Source organism: Anopheles ziemanni, chromosome 2, assembly GCF_943734765.1.
Source record: "Anopheles ziemanni chromosome 2, idAnoZiCoDA_A2_x.2, whole genome shotgun sequence".
Classification (NCBI taxonomy): Eukaryota; Metazoa; Arthropoda; class Insecta; order Diptera; family Culicidae; genus Anopheles; species Anopheles ziemanni.
In genome coordinates this window covers 30,103,992-30,129,100 of record NC_080705.1, presented here as the reverse complement: position 1 = coordinate 30,129,100, position 25,109 = coordinate 30,103,992, and the positions used below count along the sequence as shown (strand labels likewise).

Here is a 25,109-nt window from a genome sequence, read left to right as displayed (position 1 = left end):
GGCCACGATGTTATCGATGGCGCTCGGACGAAATTAATTAGCCCTCCCGAGGGATTACCGGCCTGCAACGAAACGAAGGTTCAACCTATGGCCTACTGCATTGCTACCACGGCGCGGCTCTTCGATCGATCGATCGATCGGACAGGCAACGGTAGACGGAGAAGCCACCGGATTAGACCGTATGTCACCGGTGCCGCCCAACGTTGATTGTGATCCACGAGCGGGATTGCCGGTGGCATTTAAACCGATTAACCCGCTACCCTCGTGGTCTCGTGCATTCGAGAGCAGTATTCACGACGGGAACGGAAGGAAAAATTAGGCCTAGACAATTCGGTTCATTGCATCGGATTTCCCGGGCGCGTCGTTATAGAATCAGATAAGCCTTCGTAATCACCATCACAGTTTGGTTAGACGATCACACGAATTAATCAGAAAATAATGAAAGGTAGGTGGTAGGTGATTCCGAAATCATAGCTTATTGGCCAATGAAAACAAATAAAAAGAAATGTTTTTCCTTAGTTATTTTATTAAATTTTCCACAGCAACACTGCTATTACCTTGGCATTGATTAATTTTGTTTCACAAGTTGTTACTACTAAACATTTTCCACAAGCGCTCTACTCAGTCCAAAGATTGTTTGCGGCGCCATACAAACTTTCAACAAACGAAATCCTACAATATTTTATAACAAAATTATAAATTTAGCGAAACAGCTCCTAGCCTATATTATTCTACGTGTACAACTAAATCTTAGACCTCACAGAATAGTTATGTTTAATGTTTATGTTATTGCAACGCGTTGTCCCTTCGAGTGATATAAAAACGGTTGATAGCACCGTAGATTTGTTTTAGTATTTTGTGGATTTTTTAGTAAACGGGTAAATGGAACGGAATGAGAAAAAGCTAACCTAACCATTTGTGCATTGTAATTATTCCGTTCGAAAAATGTCCTTGAAATACAGCAATGTTGTATATGAATCTATGATTACGGCGTCATATTGAACTGCTGTGTCGTTCTGAGATCGAGAACTCCGGCGGAAAAAGCTCGCATAATCGATTCTTCCGAATGCGATACGGCTCAGTTTCAGTTCAATTTACATGATGTTCGCTTTTCAGGTGTTCATTCATGCGCTCAACAAAAAAAGGTCTACTTGGGGCATGTTGATGATGTACGGCTGGTTCTTTTCGGTTAATTCTTGCCGGTGTTGAGGATAAGTTACTGCGCAGATCGCGAACCATCCTTCCTTTACGATCCGTCCGACGATTCGCGTTATCGTTCGTCTGATTGGAAGGCCCAGTTGGGGGATTTGTGGTCGTTGTGTTTCGATCACCACCAAAAGCATTTGCCCTTCCCTTTGATGTTTCCCCTCCGCCGTGCGGTCGCAAATCACCCGGAATCATTTTCTCCCTTATCTGAATGACGGACGTGTTCATCACTTCGCAGTCGATCTGCATGAGAGTGATCTTGTCCGTTCGATTTGTCCCATTGCCCATCGTTCCACCCGGGGCCGCAACGGTCGGCAGCATCAGTGACATCCGTGGACGGTTCGTTTTATTGTACGCTAAGGCGGGTAGTAACAAATGTTCCTCGCTGAACGAAACCAGGTAAAAGGTATCGTCTCGCCGGCCAATTTCTTCGAAAAACTCCGCATACTTCATGTTGACGCTTGGGTAGTAAAGGTCCAGATCGTGCTGCTTGTGTAACCGTCCTTGGTACGGGGTCATTTCGCGTTGCCCGGACGCAGTGTGCTTTAGCTTTCGAAGTTTTTGCTTTTCCGAGAGAGCCGCCACTTTTTTCTGCCGCCGCTCGAACGATTTCATCTGCACGCTGATGTCCTTCATCTGCCGGTACATGGAATCGATCGCGTCCTTTAGGCGGAACATTTTATCGAACGTATCGATGCTAAGGTCCGCCTCGCCCTTGCCGTCGGTAAGGTTCTTATACCCGTTCTCTCCGATCCACCGACGAAGTTCACTAGCGAGGCGTATGTTTTCCGTTTGGTTCACGTAAAACGGACACTCTATAGAGGGAAACAATGGGGCCGAATCCTTTTTCGTTAGTTCGTCCAGCGCGGTGATGTTGAGGTGGTATGATGTGCGCTCGGACCCAGTCGGTATCGTGGTTTCGTTAATCCACAGGAGACCACGAGAATGATGTACCGATTCCCCATGGGACGTATCGTCGTCAAATCCAACTCGTTCATTGTTCATTAACAAGTTTCTAAGGAAAAAAAAAATGTGATGTATTTTATCACAATGAATCACTTTAAAATATCCCTTTCCTACGGATAACATACCCAATTGGATAAAAATTCAACGAAACCATAAACAACATCGCCAACACAATGGCAACATTTTTGCGAGCTGTTGGGGTCACATGCTTTGCAGACGAGCTTCCAATAAGAAGACTGCCGGCTACACAGGAACAACCAACCTTCAGTCTTTCCAAGAGATTAGCGTTTTCCTACGGATTTATGAAAGAATTTGTCATTACCTACTATCGATGTTATCAGTTTATTTACGGAAACCTACCACTCTTAGCTGCTCGTTCTCGTTAGTAAGCGCCTGTATGCGATCCTCCAGGGATGTCACATACTCCTTTTTCTTTACCCGAGACATTATGGCGGATTGACGGTTCTTGATCATACGCTGGTGTTTCTTGAGCAATTTTTCGTCGATCGTCTGCTCGGAGATATTTACACCTGATGCCAAAATCATGGGAACGGTTAAAGGACTTACACTTGGCGAGGAAATATCTCCAGTGATTGTTGGGCTCTCCTTGCTCTTGTGAGTTCCATTCATCGAGGGAGTTGTTGTCTGCGGTTTTGGTAAAACGGGAGGATTGTCCTGCTTAGAAGTGACGAAACTTGTAGCCTTAAATCCATTCGCTGTTGGCATTATTGGAAGCTTGTTCGTCGGAGTTGCCTTTAGCAGGATGGTGTTGTTTGAAGGTTGTTGTTTCATGTTCGCTAGCAATGCTTTGTAGTCCTTTGCGGACAGAACAATTGTTTTCTTGGTGATAGTTTTGTTAGACATGCTGCTTTTTGGGGTTGCTTTGACCCTGCGTAAGCTACCCAATGCAGTGCTGGTAGTTGATACGGTGTGTGATCCGGTCGTCACGGAGGGTGATGGCGATGATCCTGAACACCGATTATCCGTGGGGCTGATTGAAGCTTCTGGGGATATGGGAGGACTTTCCAAATGCATTGGCACCACGTGGCACCCATCGAATCCACCGGAAGATGGCAACGATTCGCAACTCTGTTGACTGCCGGAAGGTGACGGCGTATCCCGGCTCGACGGTGATGTGTCACATGATTCCGGTTCCGATTTGAGCACGTCATTTAAGAAATCATCCGGATTTATAAACTCTCCATACTGCGCACATCCAAAGGTTTCCATAGAAAGTTCGTTGATCGTATTGCACACACTAGGTTCCGGGTCCAGCAGGAGGTCATTCGCTTCGTACTCGCCGAAGCCAGCACAGAGGGGTCCGCTTCCGTACATTGCAGAGGAAAGGTACCCTTGCTCAAGGGAAAGATCGTATATGGCATTGCCTGCAAAGGGTAAGTATACGGGGTATTGTTTATTTGCAAATTTACCCAGCAACGATAGCACACTTTTTGTTGTTGATAAAATAAACGCTGAATCGTACCTCCAAAGGATGTGTCCATTTTGGATAGCTGTTGTGTGTTGGGTCGTAGGTGGTTTTATTTTAAAAGCACGCATTAGACACAACTAGATGCCATTAAAAAACTATACTTTCGGCTCCTATCTGCTTTTACAATTATTCTGCAATTTTCTTCGGCTTTTGACTGTATCGAAGTTTCTTTATTTTGACACAAGATCTAGCATAACAATCAAATGTCACCGAGTTGCCATTTTTTCTTATTTTTTCCTGCGTGGTGGTAATTGGTAAAATTTAAAATTCAAATGAATAAATGTTGCTTTGGTTTTTTTGTTTAATAAGTTATTTGTATAATGTGCGGTTGAAGCGAGGTGTCTAGCGGTTCCTAAAGTAAAGTTAAACATTAACATTCGTGAAAACAAATTAACTGTTTTCGACGGAACCTGGTAATTTGTGCTTACTTTGGTTTCAAGACAAGTAATTCTATATACCTTGGGAGAGAGTGGATGTGAATGTGTTAGTTACAATCAAACCGAATTCTACAATAGGATTGGTGAGTCTCCATATAAACCCCAGGTCCCAGATCGGTGTTTGAATTGCATGTGTTGGATTCCTCACACACTGCTACACATCCTGATAGTGTGTACATCATCATGTACATCTTCACTCAAATAATTCTATATACCGTGATTGTTTTGATGGAGTCGTGGAATACGTCGCGAAGAGTTTTCCCTGCTTCGGCACGCCTCGCTAGTCAACAACGACCTTTTCTCACATTATCGAGTGTTCCGTGTTGTGCCGGCGAGCTCCGAGCCTTCTATTTGTATGGTATCCGTCCAGTGTACGTGTTGTGTCGGTCTAGTTTTCGCGACGTTTCGTCCCGTTCGAACGCGGACCTCGCCGAGTAACCAATTGTTTATGATCTGCCAGTGCGTTTGGTTGTAAATATAGTGACGACCTAGCGCAAGACGGCCGCCGGTTTCCCGTTTCGTGATGCATGGTCGTCCCGCGCCCGTCGTTGGTCAGCAGACGCATCAGCAAACGCATCACCTGAAAAGGAAGCGCGCATCACATCATGAAGGCTAAACTTAGATAATCACGGAAAACGGGTCAGCGGCGAGTACGCACCACCGCGCAGCAAGCGTGTTTTTGATTTCACATTCGTCTTCCACACCGTGCCCGAGAGTGACACCTTAGTCTAGGTGCTGGTTTACTACGATCGGTAGTAAATTCATTCATGTAGTGCTTGTTCAAGTAGCAGTCGATCGATAATTTTTACCGTAATTGCGCCTTAGGGTTTTGTGATTCAACGATTGTTTTGGTTTCATTTTTAGGATGGCGACCTACAACAATGCTCACTGGTTGCTGTCGCACATACGGAATTCCTTCATCTCTACCGACGACACGGGCGTCAGCGAAACGGTGATGGTGATGGAGGACATACCGCAGCAGTTCGCTAGGAAACAACGTCAAACCGTGGCTCTACTGCGAGCGAAAGATGCTATCGAGGGTTCCAAAATAGAACCCAAACCGGGACCATCATCGAGAAGACCAGGAGCGGCATCGAGAAACGCAGCGTATCGCCGACGGTGGCACCCGGAGGAACGGTTTGGGGTCAATTATCAGTTCTTCTACTCGTACCCCGGACTGGACGATACGGACGAGGAGGATGGCGATGCGCTTGCCCAATCGTACGAGATCCAGATGGATCAGGAGGCCGGTGGTTTCCATAGGCAGCGTTCGAATACAGCGCAAAAGCTAGAAAAGTTAGAAATCGCTCGGCGAAAGGCGGCACGAATAAAGTGCGTGAAAATGGACGATCATGCGGCACTGGCAGCGCGTGGTACGAGCACTGACGATCCCCTATTCGAGCGGCGCCCGGTTCCACGGACAGCGGCAATTCCGGCCCATGCCGACCTCCTATCCTCGATGTTGAGCGAACAGATGAATGCTCTTCCGAATTTGCCACAGAATCAATTCCTCCAGTACGCGAAGTTTGATGGCACGGGTCATACCGAAATGCCAACGCGTTCGTTTAAAATATTCCTCTCCATGCTCCCCGAGGAGCAGCGTGCCTTTCCATTGCCAGTACGCGTACACGCCACTGCCAAGATACAGGAGTTTATAGGGCTGATTTGCTACAAGTGTACCGTGGCGTACCCGGATACGGTGCTACGATCCGTGGACAACTACGCGCTCTACATGACCGAGGAGGACGGCGAGGTGGACATGGATTTTCCTCCACTCGATCTCAACGAACCGTGTTCGAAGTTCCGGTTTACTCATCTTGCGCTCGCCGAACGACGTGTTTCCGGTAGTGCAAGTCACACACCACTGCCAACATCCGCCAGTGGCCATTCGTTGCGATTCGCCGGGTTTAGCACGGAACGGAGGACAAGTTTAACGGCCGCTACTACAATCACGACCCCGACCGGCCCAACGACGACAATGGCAACCGCGCGACCGGCTAGTGCCACGTTTGGAACGACCATTGCATCGGCCGGTGAACTTAGCACCGCGCAGCGCATAAGCAATCAGCAGCGGGAAGATCTCGATCGCATCAAAGGGCACACGTCGAAAATTGAGGCGCCGCTTTACCGCTCGTTTCAGGTGTACGTCATACAAAAGTCGCGCTTGAAGACCGAAGTGCAGCTGGGCATTTCGGGCGATCGGTTCGAGATTGATCCGACGCCGCAGAAGGCGAGCAAATTTTGGAACCGGCAAAAACCCGCCTACCATACGATGGACTCGGTGGCCGCCTGCTCGATCATCGATCGTAAAGCCGCGAAAGCGCTCGTCCGGCTGGTGTACTGCGCGTCCGGAATCGTGAGTCCCGGAGTTGGTGGCAGCATGTCGGGAGGCCCTATGGAGGCACCCGTTTCTTTCAAACACTACGATATCGAAACGGACCCGGGCACGGCGGAGCAAATTGTCGAGAAAGTGAACAATATTCTCGAGGTTAGGTTAAGTCCGGTGCGGCGCGAATACATGCGAAGACGGGGAACCCTAAGACCACCCAACAGTGCGTAGTGTATAGCTGGAGGAAGTGAGAGAAAGTTCTCTGAAGGAGAAAAGCAAAAGGAACGGATACAATTTTCCAAGCAACTGCCATCATGTGCTCATCACATAAAGAATTTTTATTCATTCATTCACACTCATTACCGATCATAAACAGGGAGACAGGAGGAACGCTATTTATTTTATCCATTCCCACCAGAGCACATCGATCGCATTTCGAGCATCGTGATCTCGGTGGAGCTGGCCCACGAAAACCTCAACCACCACATATAACACGATGAAGCTTTAATATTTATTTTTATTATACAATACTTAGGTTCACCACCCACTGCCATTACCTTTGGTCATTCGAAACCACTTCTCAAACTACTGTGGAACTCCCACAGAGACTACTGTTCCGTGATTCATTTCAAGGGACATTCCACCGCGGATCATGATTGCGATCGATGCTGCCGACTTCTTCACCCCACGTATGGAAACAAAAAAGACTCAATAGAATCGCTACAGGATACCGCTAGCCAATTCACAGCCACAACACATAAACCAACACATGTCTAACGATAACAGTTGAGCGCGCGCAAGCTGCGTCAGCCGCATGATAGATAGTGCAATGAAAAGTGTTCTGTTTTTCTAAAGATAAGATTATTTAAATAGATTTAAAAAGCTTTTTTCCTCATACAACTAGCAACAACCATACGATCGAGTCAAGTGCAGCATTGCAGAGTACATATGAAAAAAAAAAAAACTAAAAAACACCACAAGCCAGATCAAGTGTGTTCAGTGCGCCATAAGCAAAAAATTCTCTTGGTAACATAATGCGTGGCAATTGGGAAGAGTTTAAGGAGTTCCTATGCGCCAATAAAGGGGGGAATCGTAAACAATATTGCTAAGACCAATTTCCTTTCGCAAAGCAAAAAACCTATGAATGTTTATTTCCTAAATAAGAAGATAATACGAAGAACGAGTTGCAAATGACTATCGATCAGGTTTATAATGGCCAGAGATGATCATTTCCTAATCAGTACCGCACGACAGGGCGATCTCGCCCACCCAACTACCATTTTTCTATGTGCCGTTTTAGTTGTTTGTTTGTCCTATGGTTACATTTTTTAGTGTCACGACAGCAAAACAAAAAAAATGTATTTGCAACACATGTTCCTTTAGCTCATAGGTAAATTAAACAAAGGGACAAACTAGAGAGGGCATAGGAAAGGGTCAACCAGACAGGGAACCGTACATAAGTTAGCAATTAAGCGATGGGTCCTGTTGCACGTTCGTCAATATACTATTTTAACGTCCAAATTGGGCCACGTGTAGGTTAAAAATATGGATCCAATTCGCGGTCGCAAATTCTGTACGTTACGTCTCATACGCTTACTAGAGATTATTCTGTTTATTTAATCGACGTTAGTTTCGGAATCAGAATATCACCTACCAGCACGCGGGAAATATTCTGTACAAAGCATCCTATTTTTTATTAGTTTTGCTTCGAAACAAATGGGACAACTTGCAACAACACGGCATTTTCGATGAAGTTGAACGGAGCAGATGATCAAAAGCAATCGACGATGATCCGGAAGCCCGGGGTCTCGGTTTTTGATGATGGGGCGATCAGATGTAAATAGCAACCCATTGTAAGTAATGTGTAAAGAAGGTAATTATCAAAAAAATATAAATAAATAAAATAAGTTGAAATAAAATTTGATTTATTAAAGTCCATTGAAAAGCAGACTGGTGTTCGAAATTTTCTATTTAAAGTGAGAAATATCCCCAATTCTTTGGAGTAAAGACTGAATGTTTGGATACGCCAGAAGTCTGCCGACATTTCTCTTTTGTACTTTTACTGTACTCTTTTGTAGTTTTAATGCACAGTTCTGAACTTATAAAACAATTGTTAAGTAATCATAGATAATAGCATTACTTTATGCGAAACGAATGAACATAAAATTGAAAAAACTAACGGTCTCCAGTGGCACACACATCACATAAACACGCAAACGTCAAAGACCGCTGCCGGCTGTCAAGTTCCGCGAGAAGATGACAGCCGCGGAAGCTAGGGCTCGTACTCTCGTTGGTATACCATACCGGGGGGAAACACGATGTGGCGTTCCGGGACCGGCGACGGTGACCGTGCGTGGAACGAGACCAGTTTCTCACGGCGCTGCGATTGTCGCGCGCGCTACATTTTCCGTTCAGTCTTTCACCGAGTGCGTCCGCGTGTGGTATCGTTTTTCCAGACCGTCTAGTCGAAAACATAAAAAAACAAGGTATCCCCGTTTCGCCCGGCCGTCGCATTCCCTGCACGTTCGTTCCGTCTGCTGTCTCGGTGAGGGAAGAAAGGTAGGAAAAGAAGAGCACCACCAACCCCCTCCGACGCGAAAGGTGTTCAGCCTGTGTTGTGTGTGCGCGTGTGAAACGGTGCAGCCCCCGCGCGAGGTGAAGGTTAGAGAAATTGTTGCATTTCTATGCTGACCAGAACAAACCGCGCACCCTTCTTCGGTTTGTCCCCCACACCGTCTGGGCGGTAGACCATCGTATCGCGTCCGTTTAGTGGCCGTTTGCGTGCTCGATTGGAGTGAAGCTGAAAGTGGGCAAACAAAGAAGACGTTGCTCCAAATTTCGCAAAGCCTACTGCCACTTCTTGGTGCGTGTTTTTTTGCGTGTCCACTAAAACGACCTGCTTTAGGTAAAGCATTTGGTCAGGTGAACGAAGAGTAGGTGTTTGCCGTGTGGGTATCGTGCGTGATAACATATTCCGGCATTAGCTGGTGTTTTGGTGTGTGACGTCGAAGAAAAGCTTTCCACGGCTAAGATGGATGGGGACAGCGTACAGTCGATGGGCGACTTTAAACAACAAGTGGCCGCCGTGCCCCAGTACGGATTAAAGCTCAAGTTCAACCATGTTTTCACGGACACCCGCAACCAGAATCTGCGCCCATCGATCCGTCAGCTGCTGCAGATTGTCCCGTTGGCCATGAGGTGAGAGAAAGAAAGCAGAGCAGGAGCGAATGCGCTAGAGACAGTTAAGAGTGTGCCCATCCCTCCCACCGCACGGTGGCTAGTTGTTTTATTAATTTTTTTTACATTTTTCTAGCCTCCACAAATTCACAATCAGCTACAATCGTACGCCTGCAACGAGCGATAGATTAAAATGCCATTACATAAAATATGCCCCCTCTTCAATTCGCGGGTCGATGAAATCATCACACGGTCATGGCGTTGCTTTGCCACGAAGCGCTAAGATGAATCGCGAAATCGGCGGGGTCGGAAATTGGAAATCTTGCTTGCTCTTCCCACCCATCCCCATTGTATAAATCACTGAACATGGTGTCCCCGTGAGAAGGGGGAATCCATCGTGGTAGATTTGCCGTCAATTCGGTTCTGTTTCTTCGATGCCCTTGTGTCTCTCTCTCATTCTCCAAGAAACGAAAAGAAGCATCCTACGGCAGCGAAGGAACGAATTCCTTCACAAACGACCCCCGCAGGGTCTGGCGCTTGAATGTCAACCGTTTGAGACATAGGAGCGGAAAAAGTAGCATCACCGGGGTCGGGGGTGGGCACTGTTGGGAGATAAATCCCCCCGCCATAACAAAGCCTCCATAGGGCCAACATTCGCTTTCGTTAGTCTCCGGCGGCAGTGTCTGCGTGTTTTTCTTTTGCTCATCCATTTTTCTCTACTCATACTTGGTAGCTTTTCTTGAGGGTCTCCCCCACGTCTGCCGCCCAGCATTGTATATTGTCCACCGTTGTTTGTTGGTTTGTTTCGCCAGCAAGATTATCGATTTTCTTACGCACCAGTGGGAAAGGCTGGATGAAAATGCAAAGAGGACAAATGATGGCATAAACATCCTCGAAAACCGATTTGGCACCGATTTACGCAAAGCTTTCCCCTTTTCCTTAGTCCAGAAGGAAGGCAACGCAAAAGGACATGACACCGGAAGTAAAAGGAATGAATCCGGTTGGAAATGGAATCATGCACGCAACAACAACAACGCCAGGCCTTCCCCCTGCCGTGCACTGCGTGAATCGAAACCGATGCTTCGGACCGGAGAAGAGAGTACCGGTGAATTTGTAAACCGTCGGAACCGTCGTGCTGCTTTAACTAATTGTGTCATTTATTGGCAGCAAACATTGCTGTTTGGGTCGTGGAAAACGGGTCCCCTGCTGGGAGGGCCACGTTTTACGGGGTTTGATTGCCCCTGACACGAAGCATGTGCTGGATTTGATGTACAACCTCGCTCCCCCTCCGGTTATCGTTATCTTGTCGGATTGACTGTTCTTCTTCTGTTGCCAGCCATTTGCGTATGCGTAATTTTTTAACATTGCGCACGCGGTACACACACGCATTGCATGACCTTGTGCTTATAAAGATGGAATGGCGATCATAATCGTAATCTCATCTTAATGGTCTTTGAAGGAAGTTAACTATTTCATTCGCTATCACCTTATTGCGTGCATTGACTTCGTCAAAGCACAAACCTCTCGCATGATTTACATATTTCTTCTAAATAACTGCGATTTTTCTCCTAACCGATACCTTCCCCGAACCTGACCGTCCTACAGTCGTACGGAGGAAATGTTCATTCCTGCCTAACTTCAACATTCCATATGATTGGGATTTATTACGTACCATCTATCGTTTGTTCTTCTCCAGATTGTTTTGTGGAATGGAAACAAGTATTTCATATCCTCCAAACATCCTCGGTAACATATTTGTAACATAGCACGGCATACATACATTTCGTTAGAGCTTGAATGTTATCTTCCGCTACACTTTATCTTGAGCATTTTTCTTTCCTCATACCAAAAGCCACTAACCAGAACGCTACGATTGCTGGGCATATTTTGCCCCTTTATGCATTAAATCAACTAATGGTTTGCTCTTCCGCGAGTATCCGACATATTTTGTTCGTTCCATGCTGTTGCCTATTTTTCTTCTCGGGACCGGATCAAACATGACCCACTCTTATCGGGGCAGGCAAGGCATCCAGCAACCCCGAAGCCACGGCGATGGAAAGTAAATATGGCACCCCGGGTGTGATCGAGTGTATTCCATGCATAGATCCATTTTCTGGTTCCTTTTTCGCTCGTAAACCAATCGTTCACGTTCACTTTTCCGTATCGGAGAAAAGCGTCTGCCTTTTTGTTGCGCTTGGATGTACTGTATCTTGTTTGTCGGTTCGTTTCTCTTTTTTGTTCATGATAATGACCCAATGAGCCGCACACGTGACCGATGAGCGTTGTGGCATGAAAAGCTTTCCCATCAAAACTGATGGCCGCTGCATGTGATGCATCAAATGTGATAGATTAGGAGAGCCGTATAGGAAATATTCTCATCAATTTCCGGTTTGCTTCACGGAACTGTTTATCAGCGCAGATAAAATTTATTTTTTTATTACTTCGTCGACGTTTCAGGTTCTTTAGGGCGGAAGAGGTGCAGGAAGAAAGTTAACTTTCATTGGTTTTCACATTCTCTGCCATGAACACACTTTTTGTTTAGTGTTACTGAATATTGAATGTTTTTAGGTAAAGCTATATTTGTTATGCTTTGGATAATTTGTGCAGTAGCATTTCAAATTAGGATAGCAAAAACTATGCTGCAACAGCATACCCTTTAGAAAACATATTTACAATATAATTCTTCAAGCACTATGGATAAAATCGCAGAAAAACGATAGCTTTCACTTTCGGTTGACTTTTTCTTTTATATGTTCGAACACATGTCTACGTGTAACCAACATAAGAAGCGTTGTGATTCGACACTTTCAATTCGAAATTGTCAATAGTTTATTAAAGGCACAGCATCATCCGATTTATAAAGAGTATAAGGTAGCAACATGATTATAAACCTAAGTTGCAACACTTTTTCGCTCCAGAAAGCAGCCGCTCCACCATCACGAGCAAAGGCAAGACTCTTCACCATTTCTTCCAGTGTTTATACCCTTTCTTTTATAAGCTTGACCGTTTTTCATGTCAAATTTTCGTTCAATGTCGATTACACAAGCAAGCATACTCATTTCATATCGTTAGCCACCGGGGTTTTTTTTTGTCTGTTGTGGCATCTGGCACGAGTCAAATTTAAATTTTACCACCGTATTCTTTGCACTTCTTCCTCCGATGTTTGCAAACTGCTGCTTGGTATAAGCCACTTACAAACCATGGTCTCCTGTGAAGAAATGCTGAGAAATGAATGCACTGAGCGAAGCACTTACGCAGCGCACGGAAAATGATGCTGATGATCGACGAACTAAATTTAGGTGCAGATGATCGTGCGTTGTGCCACACAAATGCTGCCGTTATTAGATTGATTCGCTCCGGGGAGAAAATTGCCACAATATCGTACGGTTGTTCTGGAACGCTTATGGAAGGCAACAATCTTCCTCAAGGGAAGGAAAGTGTAAGCACATTGCGGCCATAAATGTAAACATCCGCTCGGCGTCGGTGCGGTTTTGTCGGATTGCATCGATTGCAGTGCGTCGTAAATCAAATGTTGATCTTTTGAGAGGTTGAGGGGCGGCACCATATTACGAAGACGATCGTTGCCGGCAGAAGAAGTTACTTACGTACGCTTCAAAATACAAACCGAAGGTAAACCAAACCCTTCTGTAAGGTCCGCCTCTCACCACTTTGTGAAAGCATTTTTGACATTTTTTTCTATTGCACATACAAGATAAATGACTCCTCAAATATGCCTTATTTATCAACGCTCAAACATAGGGTATCCATTACGTAAGTTTTCTTTGGAAGCTCCTTTTTTCTACATAAAGAAATGAGTAGGTTGACTTCAAATTCCGGCACAACTACAGCCGGGAGGAACTGACCTAAACGAGAGCATTAAAAGAAGCTGTTTCTCATGCAATTTGGGACTAAAAATCCCAAAATTTATCATGCTGCATAATGTTATGTGACCACACGTTTACGGCAAAGTTGTTTTGGAGGCATACTATTTAAACAGATTTACGAAAGGCCACGGCGCAATGCTGTCAAGGCATTGATTACGTCGGCAAAGCGTATATTTTATGTATAATGCTAAAAGTCTCGCATGCTCCACGGCATCCAAATCATTACATAAACCAGACACATTGAAGTGATTATCACTAGCATAAATCAATCCGAAGAAGTTTGTTTGATTTTACATGCCGGCAACATTTTCAGATGATTAAATGGTTTATATCAAATTCAAATTTAATTTACCTTTTACGAACTTGTTCAAGGCTGTTTTGTGTTTCAAACTTATGTTCTCGATAGGTAATTTCGTTGGATTATTATTCAGTTGACCCAGTTGAGATTCACGTTCTATTTGTATGCTTCATTTTTAATGATGCTATATTGCATATTTATTACATACCATTAACTAATAATTGCCCATATAAACATTTTACGTGCTTTAAACCCCGATTTATCGAATTCAAAGCCGAAGCTCCTCCTGCAGAACATGTGTTTGCAAGTAACTGTTTCTCCGAACTGCGCTCCTTATTTATTGGATAATGCTGGAAGTGATCAAGCCCCATTGAATTCGCAGCATCTCTAATACCTCAACCCCCGTTGTTTTCCTCTCCTCCCTTACAGATACATCCCTTACTATTGGAAGGTGTCCCGGGAGGGCCGCCAGGTGCTGATGGACTACTGGTACATGGAGAACGGCAAGCAGATCTACGGAGCCCCACTCGGGGGCATCGGGGCCGGCACGATCGGGCGCGGGTTCGCCGGCGAATTCTGCCGCTTCCAGCTCCGGCCCGGGCTGTACGAGTACAACACCGTGCACGCCAATCAGTTCATCGTGACCATTAAGGACGAGGCTGGCGCCACCATATTCCACAGTCTGCTGTCGACCTACAGGTGAGTGTGTATGTTTGTGTCTGTGCCTGCACTTGTTTGTGGCGCCGATGCGCGTCCATTAGCGTCATGTTCGGCTCCATTCTCGCTTCGCCTCGCTTCTTCCTACGCATGTTTCATCGTCCTTTGCCGTCGTCGAGGGCTTGTAGGTGGGGTTGTGTTGATGTTTTAGTTGGCTAGTGGCATGGAAGGGGTGGGTCCACCCAAAGGATTGCTCCTGGCGAAGCAACTGAAGGGAGGGTGGTGCGAGAGAGGTTGTGGTTGTAAATATGTTTGATTGCATGCCTTCCATCGTTCGTCATATAATGCTGTTGTGACGGATTGATAGGAGTATGCAAAAATAAAAGACTTTTATGAGTATGGTAATAATGTAGAACATTGTAGTCTTATATTGCGTAATGGATTTGTTCAAATAAAATTAGGAATAAATCGAAATATCGCAAGATATAAGTAAATGTTTGCAAAATATATAATGGTGAACCTCATTACTTTTACACATAAAACTATTTGTTTTAAAACGTTTAACTTTTTTTTATCTCACTAATTTGATTAATTTTAAACTTGCCTAGCCTAAATTTTACTAACTTGCCTAGTTTATGGACTATTAAACATGGTATAATTATTTAAACATGCCACATTCGATGTAGATAGGAGACATTAGAATTACAGTCATACCATGAATGATAACATGATGGAAATAAGCACACACCAACATAAATTACTCACAATATGGCACAAAATATAACTCCAAATCCCAAAAATCTTGATATCCTTCGTGCGCGACAAAAACTACGCCCCAACACCGAGAACGACGCCTTTTTATGATGTTTTTGGGGCGTTGAATATAAATTCGTTTCGTTCCGTGTTCACGGTTGAGGTTCTCCCGCCTGGAGCCATCCTGGCCAATGAACCTCTCTCGCCAAGCAATTTGCCTGCGGTCGTTTAGAAGGCCCAGAAAATCAACGTCGCCTGCAGCGACCGGAAGCAGGGCCCACCGGCGACTGCGATGACGACTTTCGGCGGCGAAAAATACTCGCTCGCACACACACACACATACACCGAGGTTCCTCGTCAGCAATCCTCGTCTTCCGGTTGATGGAGAGAGGCGTGTTTTTACCGGGTTTACTCGCAGGCTAATTGAATATCCTTTAGCAGCGAACCGGAGTCCCGAGTTGCTGGCAAGTGGCCACACCATCCGTTGGGAAAGCGTACGGCGTTGTGTAGCTACAACGCATGGGAAGGAAAAAAGGGATGTGTAAAAACACTTAACGTTCGCTAGTGCACTTGCCTCTTCGTATTGACGTTTCGATCCTGCGAACGTCCGGAGGCCGGGACCGGCACACACAAGCATCGTACACGGGTAGGCAGGCCTGTTGGCCAGCTTTTTTCCGAACACCACAGCACACACACCAAACGGAAACAGACCACCGTCGGTGAAGGCAATCTTGCTGTCCGAGCGCCAAGCGCTGGCCCCAATCACCGGCCCGGGAGGAAGAGAAAGATAAACGTCGGGGAAAACAAACGCCTCCAAACAAGGGAAGCGTTCTATCAGCAATCAAAACAAAACCCGTTCGGAAGGGGGGAATGCTGTGGTCCTGTCTGGAAGTTTTTGCGACGCGACTGCGACCGGGAGATGTTTTGACATCTCTGTGATTCGAAAATTATTGGAAAACTGTCACAGACTGTCGCAGGCTGGATCTATCCGGCCAGGGGGGATCTATTTCCAGCACCGAGCATTTGTTTGTCGTACGATGCTCATGTATACATTTTTTTCTGAGTCGACATAGTGGAGTGAAAGCGATATGGATACAGAGAAGCAATTTGTCCATCAAAATACAACTATTTGTGATATTGATCTTTCAACTGAGTGAAGGCAAGCAGAGCAAAGTTATTTAAGATTCATTGGATTAGGTATCTTTGTTTGTTAAATTGTAGATACAAATTCAAAAATACGTAGTAGAAAAGTATAAGTTTTAGGTCTAAACAAAACATAAATTTTCTAAACTTTATTTTTCAACTAACGCAATCGATGAAGAGCCTGTAAATGAATTTATGATATCATATAGTCATGCTTACGCATTTTAAATATTGAAATAGTTGTCTACGCAGCTGCTTCATTAATTGACATACATTTTATGTTACAAAAGAATAATTTTCATGTAGAGTTTTCTTAATTTTCCCTGGTCGAAGATTCTCAATTGGAATAAAATAATTATGTAAATCCTGTTGAGTATCAGTAATATTGCCTCATGTTGCTTTTAGTTGGCTTCCTTTTTGTTGAAATGTTTTTTTTTTAAATTGTGCAAATCTATCAATCTTAATGTTATGCGAGGAACACAGATGCTGTTTTAATGCGTTTACCATGGTGAAATCGTATTTGAATTGATGTTAAACCGTGTGTAATAAAAATTATTTAACTTTACTGTTTTCTGTCAAATAGAGGAAATATGAATATTAAATTTGAGGGATGTACAGCATAAAACAAACAATTTGAAAGGTGATTTAAAATTCATAGATAAGGTACTTTTATACGTTATGAATATGAATACATTTGATAAAATTCATATCCAACAAAGGTTTTAAAATTCACATCCAATGCCAAACATTGTCGTAGCAAAAGAACTCTTTAAATCTCAAATGTACCCCGGTGCATTCGTGCACCTTCAAAACGTAAAATGCATCCATACAAACACTCCAGCGAGGCTTTGAGTGGGGAAAAAATTCATCGTTCAACTGGAGTGTAAAATGGAATGAAGTGGTTTTTGCAGTTTGCCTCCCTCGGCGGATTCAGTCAACACCACATTCAATGGCTTCCAAAAGGATCAGCTGCATCCCTGCTGCATCGCCGATGGCAAAATTCTACGGAAAGCAGGGAAGCGGTGGGACTGAAAAATCCAAACACATGCACTCATTTAATCCCGTTTGTTCTTTGCTCCCCCCCCCCCCCCCCCCTCCCCTCATGTTTGCTTTCTCTTTGGAAACCTTTTCACCCGGCCTTGTGATAGAAAGCGCCATGGTTGATAGGAAAAGTGTTGGCGAGTATTTAATTGAATAAAAAAATCCGTTCACTTTATCGACGTGTTGGGACTCTATGGACGCCGCTGGTGCAATGAAATGCAGTTGGTAAACTGGGACAGAATGCGAATGCTGCCGCGCGGATTCGACTTCCTTCCGGAAAGAAGGCAGAGGTTAGCGGCCAGCAACGGTGGTGTGGGTTTTCGTTAGCCTTAGCGAGGATTTTTCACCCTCCTTCGGTCCCGAACGGGACATAATGAATCGTTGTGAGTTTTTCATTTCGTATTCCTACCCAACTCCACCCGTTTTCCCTTTCCGCCAACGAGTTAAACCATAGCAAACGCTTAGCATTGCGTGCAGAACTGCTGGCGGCGGCAGCAGCTGAGAAGCCCTTTTCTCCCGTTTCTTCCGCTATTTCCAGAGGCTCGCTTACAAATGCAAGCTTGTGGCTCCATTGTGTCACCATCGGAGGTAACTTCACGGTGCACCAAGTCGTTCCTGACTTCACCGAAGGAGTAAACGAGGTCTCACCGGTTTCTTGCTGGAAAGCACAAAAGGTTTCGTCGAAAAATGAAAAACCTCAAACGGAAAAAATGAGGCAACTAAACCAGACCGCGTGCCGTGGCCGATTGAAAGCGACAAAAAAGAGTGTGGAGAGAAAAACATGTACGCCGAAGAAAATTATGGCCCTAACCTGTGCCGAAGGAAGCAAGGATGCCCGGAGGGCCCCGTGATGATGCCAAGTTCCGGCCAACCCATTGTTCTACCCATTGCTATTGTGAGCGCACGTATGTGTGTTGGCGTAAGAAAATCGATTCCACCGTCTGGGAGGTACGTGGCCACCATCCTTTCGGGACCCCGGTCTGCAGCTATTGTTGTCGATGACTCCAATCGGTCGGGCGGCTCTGTTGGTTCATAAATAACGTAACGGCTTTAAAGTGCATTACGCCCCGGTTCGTGGGTGGGATCACACAAAACCCCCCCTTGGCCTCGTCGTTGTCTCTCTGGTGGTGGTCCGGAACCGTTCTGTTCCGTTCTGCCAGCAACACGCCGGAACTCCACGCCTTCGACGGCTGTCTCTGCCACCTGTGGGGCCGATTGAAAACTGAACCACTCTGGAAAGGGAGGTGCGCACACGTGCTGAAACTGAAACTCCCTGGTCGCAGCCTTTAACGTCCACACTACGTTTGTTGATTTAACATGTCTGTGATCTCATCGCCGTCAGACAACACAACGCGATGCATCCTTCCGACCGATGGAGGGTTTCGAAGGAAGGCATAGGCGAAGGAAGGGGTCGGCCGGTCAGATTAAATTTCATTTTTATGATGTGCGAAAAAGAAGATGCGAAAAAGGGTTCTCCTGTTCAGCCACTGAAACATATGACATTCGATACACAAGTTTGTTCTGCTCGATTTGAGTAGCTTTGCAGATTTTTTATGGTCAGCTGCGTTCAAAACTGGACGTAAATCTAAAAATGATATGAGTTCGTAAAGTCAACAATATCTGTAAATTTTAGGTTGCATTCAATAGATACACTAGAGGTCTGTCTATTTTATTGCTTTTCCCTACATTTTTCATATTTGGTCTATGTCGTTTTTGTATGTGTTACTCAATAAATGCTACTGAGTTATTTTTTTACTTGAACTCGTTCAGTTTTTTCCACTTTCAATTTCATTTTACAAACTTTTCCATTTTGAATTATGAATAATATCAATCCTCCCAACTACAGGTCGATGTTTTGATGTGAGGAGATGCTTGAGCAGTTTCTCCTTCATTTGTTTAATTTCTCTTTTCTGTAAAGAACACTATATCCTTAAGTTTATAAGCCATCTTTAGTTTTGAGTTTCATGTTTTTTAAAGTTTCAACCAAGTTTGTCCTGGGTTCAGGAATGAAACAATGCATAATACATATGGAAAAATCACACGATCTAGCCTAGCTAGCGAATGAAAGGGAAATCATTCATTTGTCAAATCAGGAAATAAAGCATGAAAATCATATGAAAATAACATAATAGCCAGCAGTAAAAACTATTGCACCACAAGTATTGCCGAGACGTACTAAATATAATTCCCAAAACATATTAATTTATTTATTTTTCAAATAGTAACTTGAGTAGTAGCAGAAGAAAAGTGCTATGAGAATTAAGTGCCTTGCTGAGGAAACGAGCAGCATTAGCTAGACGAAACAAGGGCCATTAGTGTTTTATTTTTCCCTTTCCTTCTGATCTGTTGAGATTGTGTGGGCTTTCTTCAAAATATAGTCTGTAATTCTATCGTCTATATGTTTAAATTCCATCTTGCTAATGAGCCCATTGTTGAATTACCTTCCGTTGGTTTACATACCCAAGACAAAGGGACACACCTTCCATTTGCATGATATGGCCTCCCCACGTGCAAGTACGCTGTTCCACTCGCCTGAGAAACAAGAGCAGAAGAAAATAAACTGCAGTTTTGTTTACGGTGGTTTTATCGTTTACTTACCCTCTGCGAAGTATGCATTACGCATGGCGTTAACGATCAAAAGTTGAGCCCTCCACTTCAGCCTTGTAACGCATCCGAGCGCCAAACCACACGTACGCATCAACGGCAGGGTGCGGTTTTCCACCGAACCCCTTGCCGAGAACTCTGATACAACGCGAACGCAATCCCTGGCGTTGGAGATCCATTTAGTCATTGAGATGTCTTTCATCTGGAGTGCACGAGAGCTGGTAGAACACGGCTGGTGTGCCAATATTAGCAAAACCAGCCACTTGAAACCGTAACGGCCAGGGCCGGCTACGCCATCTCAAAACAAGTGTTTTCCGTGCGTGCGTGAATGTGGCCTGCGTGTGGGGTATGTGGAAAATGAATGCGAAATTTGTAAACAGTGCTTTATTTTGTTATTTCAACAGACCAACGGAGCATGATTTGAAATGAAGTTGAGTGCATGTCCAAGAGTGGAAGAATGTGGTGCGCATTGAATCATTTATAGGAAAATCAATATTGTAGAACGCACATTCTAAATGAACATTGTGTCACAGTGTGATATTTGTACACCGTGGCCACAAATTTAATAATAGCTTCATTTGTCTTCGAACAAAAAAATTCTCTCATACCAAACATATTGATTTAAATTGAATTGTTCTTTTCTATCCAAACAGTTGGGTTATTTTGTAGTGTTTTATTTATAAATCAGGAATATTTGAAATAAGCAATCGATAAGTTTTAAAAGTCCCTAGTAAACAGCTACATCCATAATGGAATATAAAAGGTGTCGCTGAATATATTTGACTAGTTCAAATTACTGTATTTTCGCTGAATGGACCTTTTTGATTAATTGTGAAAAAAGCGGGTAGTGTTATACGCCAGCATAAGCCTTAATGTTATAGTTCTGCACCTATTTCTGCAAACATAGAATTTAAACCTGGTTGGAACTTAAGTAGAGATAACTTCGAAATGGAAAGTTGTGCTGGGAGCGAATGAATTGATTGTACAACAAGCAGGGATAAGAATGATACTTAACTAATGTGTGTACTACATCAGAAAATGTATATAAAGCAGAAATGGTTCACAAAACAAGTTCAACGGTCATTATAAATCATTTATCAATTTTGTTTGAGATCTTTGTTCCTCTGGAAGTATTTTTGTAGTTACTTCATGTTAAATGTCCTTCACTTTAAATTATATTTAGCTCTTACACAAATCATACTTTTATGTCTTTTCATGGTTTAAAGTACTTGCATTATCTTCTTTACTGATTCATGTACCACAAATCGTTTCATCGCTTTTTTTCATGCCGCTTTTAACTAACTCACGCTGCACTGTTTCAAACACTCACCCGCTTCTAAACACGCATAAAACCAAAATGCACATGCACGTGGCGCTGGACGAAATTGCATTCGAACACACGCAGCTACCGAACCACTAACGATCATGCTCCCTCGAACCGTTCTACCAAAACGCGTCGTTGCAGCCGGCCCAAGAGTCCCCTCGGCAGCTGGGAGAGTGCGCTGGATGCGTCGAAGTGCAGCTACACGGCGCTGTACCCGCGCGCCTGGTCCGAGTACGACCTGAGCGAGTACGGGGTGCGGCTGGTGCAGCGTCAGATTTCGCCGATCATTCCGCACGACTACAAGGAGAGCTCGCTGCCGTGCGCCGTGTTCGTGTGGACGGTCGAGAACGTGTGCGACAAGGATCGCCAGGTGACGCTGACGTTCACGTTCAAGAATGGCACCGGCACGAAGAAGCAGGACGCCGAGGGGGCCAGCGAGACGAGCGCGTTCACGCAGGGCCAGGCTCGGGGCGTCTCGATCCGGCAGACGATCGCCGATATGCAGTGCACGTACTGTCTGAGCTGCCGCGGCTCGTCCGAGATCAATCTGACCCGGTGCGAGCGGTTCGATCCGGCCGGCAACGGGGAGAAGCTGTGGAACGACCTGAAGGAGCACGGCTATCTGACGGAGCAGTGCAACGATGAGACGCTGAAGAGTAAGAATCGATCGGTTGTGAAGAACCCCCGGGCCTGATCGACGATTGATCGTTTCCGTTCTCTGGTTTTTTCTTCGTGTGTTTCCCGCAGCGAAAGATGTGGCCGTTGCGGTAAGCGGACAGATCCTGCTGCAACCGGGCACTACGTCCGAGCTGGAGTTTGCGCTCGCTTGGGACATGCCGAAGGTGCACTTCCAGAAGCGGGGCAAAGAGTACCATCGCTACTACACGAAGTACTTTGGCAAGAGTGGCGATGCTGGGCCGGTGATATCGGACTACGCGCTCAGCAACTACGCCAAGTGGGAGCGACTGATCGACGAATGGCAACGGCCTATTCTGGATGATGCGTAAGAGCAGGAAAAAGACATCCGACAAACGGGGGCACTATTTTAACAAATATCTTTTCCTTCCAGTGATCTTCCCGATTGGTACAAGAGTGCGATCTTCAACGAGCTGTACTTCATCGCGGACGGTGGTAGCGTGTGGTTTACGATGGAAGATGGGTCCGATCTGCCGTACGATGATCCCCGGTTGGCGTACGGTCGTTACTCCTACCTGGAAGGTCACGAGTATCGGATGTACAGCACGTACGATGTGCACTTTTATGCTTCGCACGCACTCGCGAGCTTATGGCCTAATCTACAAGTAAGGAATCGAAAGGAGCGTGTTGGAGGTAACCAGATTTTCTTAAGCACCGTTTAACTCCATTTTAGGTGAGCATTCAGTACGACTACAAGGACACTATAGAGCGCGAAATAACCGAGGGAAGAAAGCATCTGTACGATGGGAAGGTGATTCCACGAAAGATCAAAAACTCGGTCCCACACGATCTCGGTGATCCTGGTAAACGCGTGTGTTTGATGCCCTTTATTTCCTGTCGTACTCAATTTTGTTCTGTTTTTCCCGGTCTGCTTGCTTAGCGGAAGAACCATTCGATTTGATCAATGCCTACCCAATCCACGATGTGTCCGAATGGCGTGATCTGAACATCAAGTTCATCCTGCAGGTGTACCGGGACTATTATACGCTCAACCACTACGCCCAGCTGAACGCGGAGAACGCCAGCAAGTTCAGCTCGATCGAGTTCATCGACAAGGAGAGCATGTACGACACGTACATCCAGGATAACCGCAACAAGCCAACCGAGGCTATGAAAGCGGCCAACCGTAAGTCGGCCTCGATGTACATCAACGAGACGAACGGCAAGGTGTACCTGATGGACGCCATGACCTACCTGAAGGCGATGTATCCGTCGTGTAAGCTCGTCCTGGAGCGCTCGCTCGAGTGGGACAAGGACGGCGATGGGTTGATCGAGAATAGTAAATCGCCGGATCAAACGTACGACACGTGGGTGATGGATGGGCCGAGTGCGTACTGTGGAGGGCTCTGGCTGGCCAGTCTCCACTGCATGACGACGATGGCAAGCCTGCTCGATCAGGCCGACGATAGTGCCCGCTACCAAACACTTCTAGAACGTGGCAAGGCATCGTTCGAGGAGAAGCTTTGGAATGGGTCGTACTACAAGTTCGATGCGGCCAGCGGTTCGAAAAATAGTATCATGTCGGATCAACTATGCGGCCACTGGTATTTGCGATCCTGCGGTTTCGATTGCGATGTGTTCCCGAAGGAAAACGTACGGCTTGCCATGCGTACCATCTACGATAACAACGTGATGCGGTTCTGTGGCGGCAACCTGGGTGCCGTTAACGGGTACGTGCCGAGCGGCCAACCGAACAAGGACGGTCGTCCCGATTCGTCCACCATCCAGGGGGAGGAAGTGTGGACCGGAGTGACGTACGCGCTCGCCTCAACCATGATCCACGAGGGCATGTTCGAGGAAGCATTCCAGACGGCCGGAGGCCTCTACCGGGCGCTTTCGGAGCGGATCGGCATGAACTTTGAAACACCGGAGGCGGTGTACGCTGAGCGGCATTATCGAGCGATTGGGTACATGCGCCCGCTAAGCATCTGGTCAATGCAGACGGCGTGGGAAATGAAGAAACTGCGTCGCGATTAAACATTGCACCCACCGAGCTTCAGGTGTCTCAATGAGGGAGGGAGAGTAAAATCACAAATTAAAGCTTCGCTGCGGTTCATGGAAACGGTGGAGCTCACAACACATGCTTAAGTTCAGAAGGGTAAAGTTAGGTTTTCCGTTTCGGTTTTGGATAGATTTGTCTTCTATCGTCTGTAGGGTCTTGTGTGTCTCTTTGCGGGAACGAACTTATGTACTCGTTGTACGACTTCGTTTCTGTAGCTGTGTTCATTGTGCGTTTTAACCAAAAACTTTCAATTAAACTTTGTAACTCTAGTCATTAAGCATTTGTGTTAGATAATGGCTTCAAAGAGGCATGCTCTTGGAAAGTGTTAGAAAAATGATATTCAGTTTAGTTAGTTTGGCTTACAGTATTTTTATTACTATCAAACCTTTACCTAGGGCACATGCTGCGCTTGATCTTGTGGGAGGATGATGGCTAGACTTCCGAGCGCTTTGCAGCTTGCCAGCTTGTCCAAGCTCATGCTGGACGACCGAATAAAAGGGCCCAGTTTTAATTTGTAGCAGTTCTACAGACAAACCCGATCTGTATGTGTCTATCTAAGGTCCTATGTGGCTCCCTGGTGTGATCGATCACGTAAAACCCAGACAAAATGGTTTCCAACGATGGCACGATTTCCTCTGTCCTACCTGAAGTAACCATGACCTGAGATTCGGATCGGACGAGATCTGAAAGCGTGGACATTATGAACCAAACAAGAAAATATTTAGAAGCTCTTGAGAGCAGTGTTTGCTACTATTTAATATTGAAATTGACACACCTAATCACCACACAGTATGAAAGTTGAAACACAAACCTAAACTGTAGATGAAACTGTTGCGGAAAGCTCTCCATGTATACATATATATTTTTGGTCTTACGCGCAAAATTATAATCAAACTCTGTAATACGTTAGCAAAGCTAGTGCATGCGCAAGCGAAAAAGAAAAGAAAACGATATACTAAACACGGAGATGTTTGAAAACCACTCCAAAGTTATTCGATGTAGCACAAGTACGTGTATGTTGTACAAACTGATGATGCTGTCAAAGCGAACAAAATAAAAATGCCTAATATCTGATGAAATATATTGTTTTTAATCTATTCCAG

The 25,109-nt window shown here is 45.3% G+C and overlaps 3 protein-coding genes across 5 annotated transcripts; 2 read left to right on the top strand and 1 right to left on the bottom strand.

Moving 5' to 3' along the window:
• Positions 1-1,089: 1,089 nt before the first annotated feature.
• LOC131294933 (cyclic AMP-dependent transcription factor ATF-6 alpha) lies at positions 1,090-3,754 on the bottom strand. Its single transcript, XM_058322988.1, has 5 exons — positions 3,656-3,754; positions 3,156-3,557; positions 2,533-3,104; positions 2,298-2,464; positions 1,090-2,221 (listed from the first exon to the last, which is right to left on the bottom strand). The coding sequence occupies exons 1-5, from the start codon at positions 3,672-3,674 to the stop codon at positions 1,090-1,092; spliced, it is 2,292 nt and encodes a 763-aa protein (XP_058178971.1). The 5' UTR covers positions 3,675-3,754.
• A 662-nt stretch (positions 3,755-4,416) lies between these two features.
• On the top strand, positions 4,417-7,356 carry LOC131291282 (stress-activated map kinase-interacting protein 1). Its single transcript, XM_058320474.1, has 2 exons — positions 4,417-4,830; positions 4,963-7,356. Exon 2 carries the CDS (start codon positions 4,964-4,966, stop codon positions 6,656-6,658), a length of 1,695 nt encoding a protein of 564 aa, XP_058176457.1. The 5' UTR covers positions 4,417-4,830; position 4,963; the 3' UTR covers positions 6,659-7,356.
• A 1,420-nt stretch (positions 7,357-8,776) lies between these two features.
• Positions 8,777-25,066, top strand: LOC131282557 (non-lysosomal glucosylceramidase). Of its 3 annotated transcripts, none has more exons than XM_058312056.1 (7): positions 8,777-9,625; positions 14,216-14,481; positions 21,443-21,964; positions 22,056-22,311; positions 22,378-22,609; positions 22,678-22,807; positions 22,885-25,066. In XM_058312056.1, exons 1-7 carry the CDS (start codon positions 9,459-9,461, stop codon positions 23,979-23,981), a joined length of 2,670 nt encoding a protein of 889 aa, XP_058168039.1. In that variant the 5' UTR covers positions 8,777-9,458; the 3' UTR covers positions 23,982-25,066. The 3 variants fall into 3 exon arrangements, with proteins under 3 accessions (XP_058168039.1, XP_058168038.1, XP_058168037.1); XM_058312055.1 differs by having other exon boundaries at positions 14,216-14,485; positions 21,450-21,964; XM_058312054.1 differs by having other exon boundaries at positions 14,216-14,485; positions 21,390-21,964.
• Positions 25,067-25,109: the final 43 nt, after the last annotated feature.

What these genes read in the sequence shown, in the direction of transcription:
- LOC131291282 (XM_058320474.1), top strand. Translation starts at nt 4,964, where the DNA reads ATGGCGACCTACAACAATGCTCACTGGTTGCTGTCGCACATACGGAAT.
- LOC131282557 (XM_058312054.1), top strand. Translation starts at nt 9,459, where the DNA reads ATGGATGGGGACAGCGTACAGTCGATGGGCGACTTTAAACAACAAGTG. An exon ending in ATTGTCCCGTTGGCCATGAG is followed by an intron (nt 9,626 to 14,215) that starts GTGAGAGAAAGA and finishes CCTCCCTTACAG; the next exon opens with ATACATCCCTTACTATTGGA. An exon ending in ACACGATCTCGGTGATCCTG is followed by an intron (nt 22,808 to 22,884) that starts GTAAACGCGTGT and finishes CTGCTTGCTTAG; the next exon opens with CGGAAGAACCATTCGATTTG.
- LOC131294933 (XM_058322988.1), bottom strand. An exon ending in AGAACGAGCAGCTAAGAGTG is followed by an intron (nt 2,465 to 2,532) that starts GTAGGTTTCCGT and finishes ATAAATCCGTAG; the next exon opens with GAAAACGCTAATCTCTTGGA. An exon ending in TTGAATTTTTATCCAATTGG is followed by an intron (nt 2,222 to 2,297) that starts GTATGTTATCCG and finishes TTTTTTCCTTAG; the next exon opens with AAACTTGTTAATGAACAATG.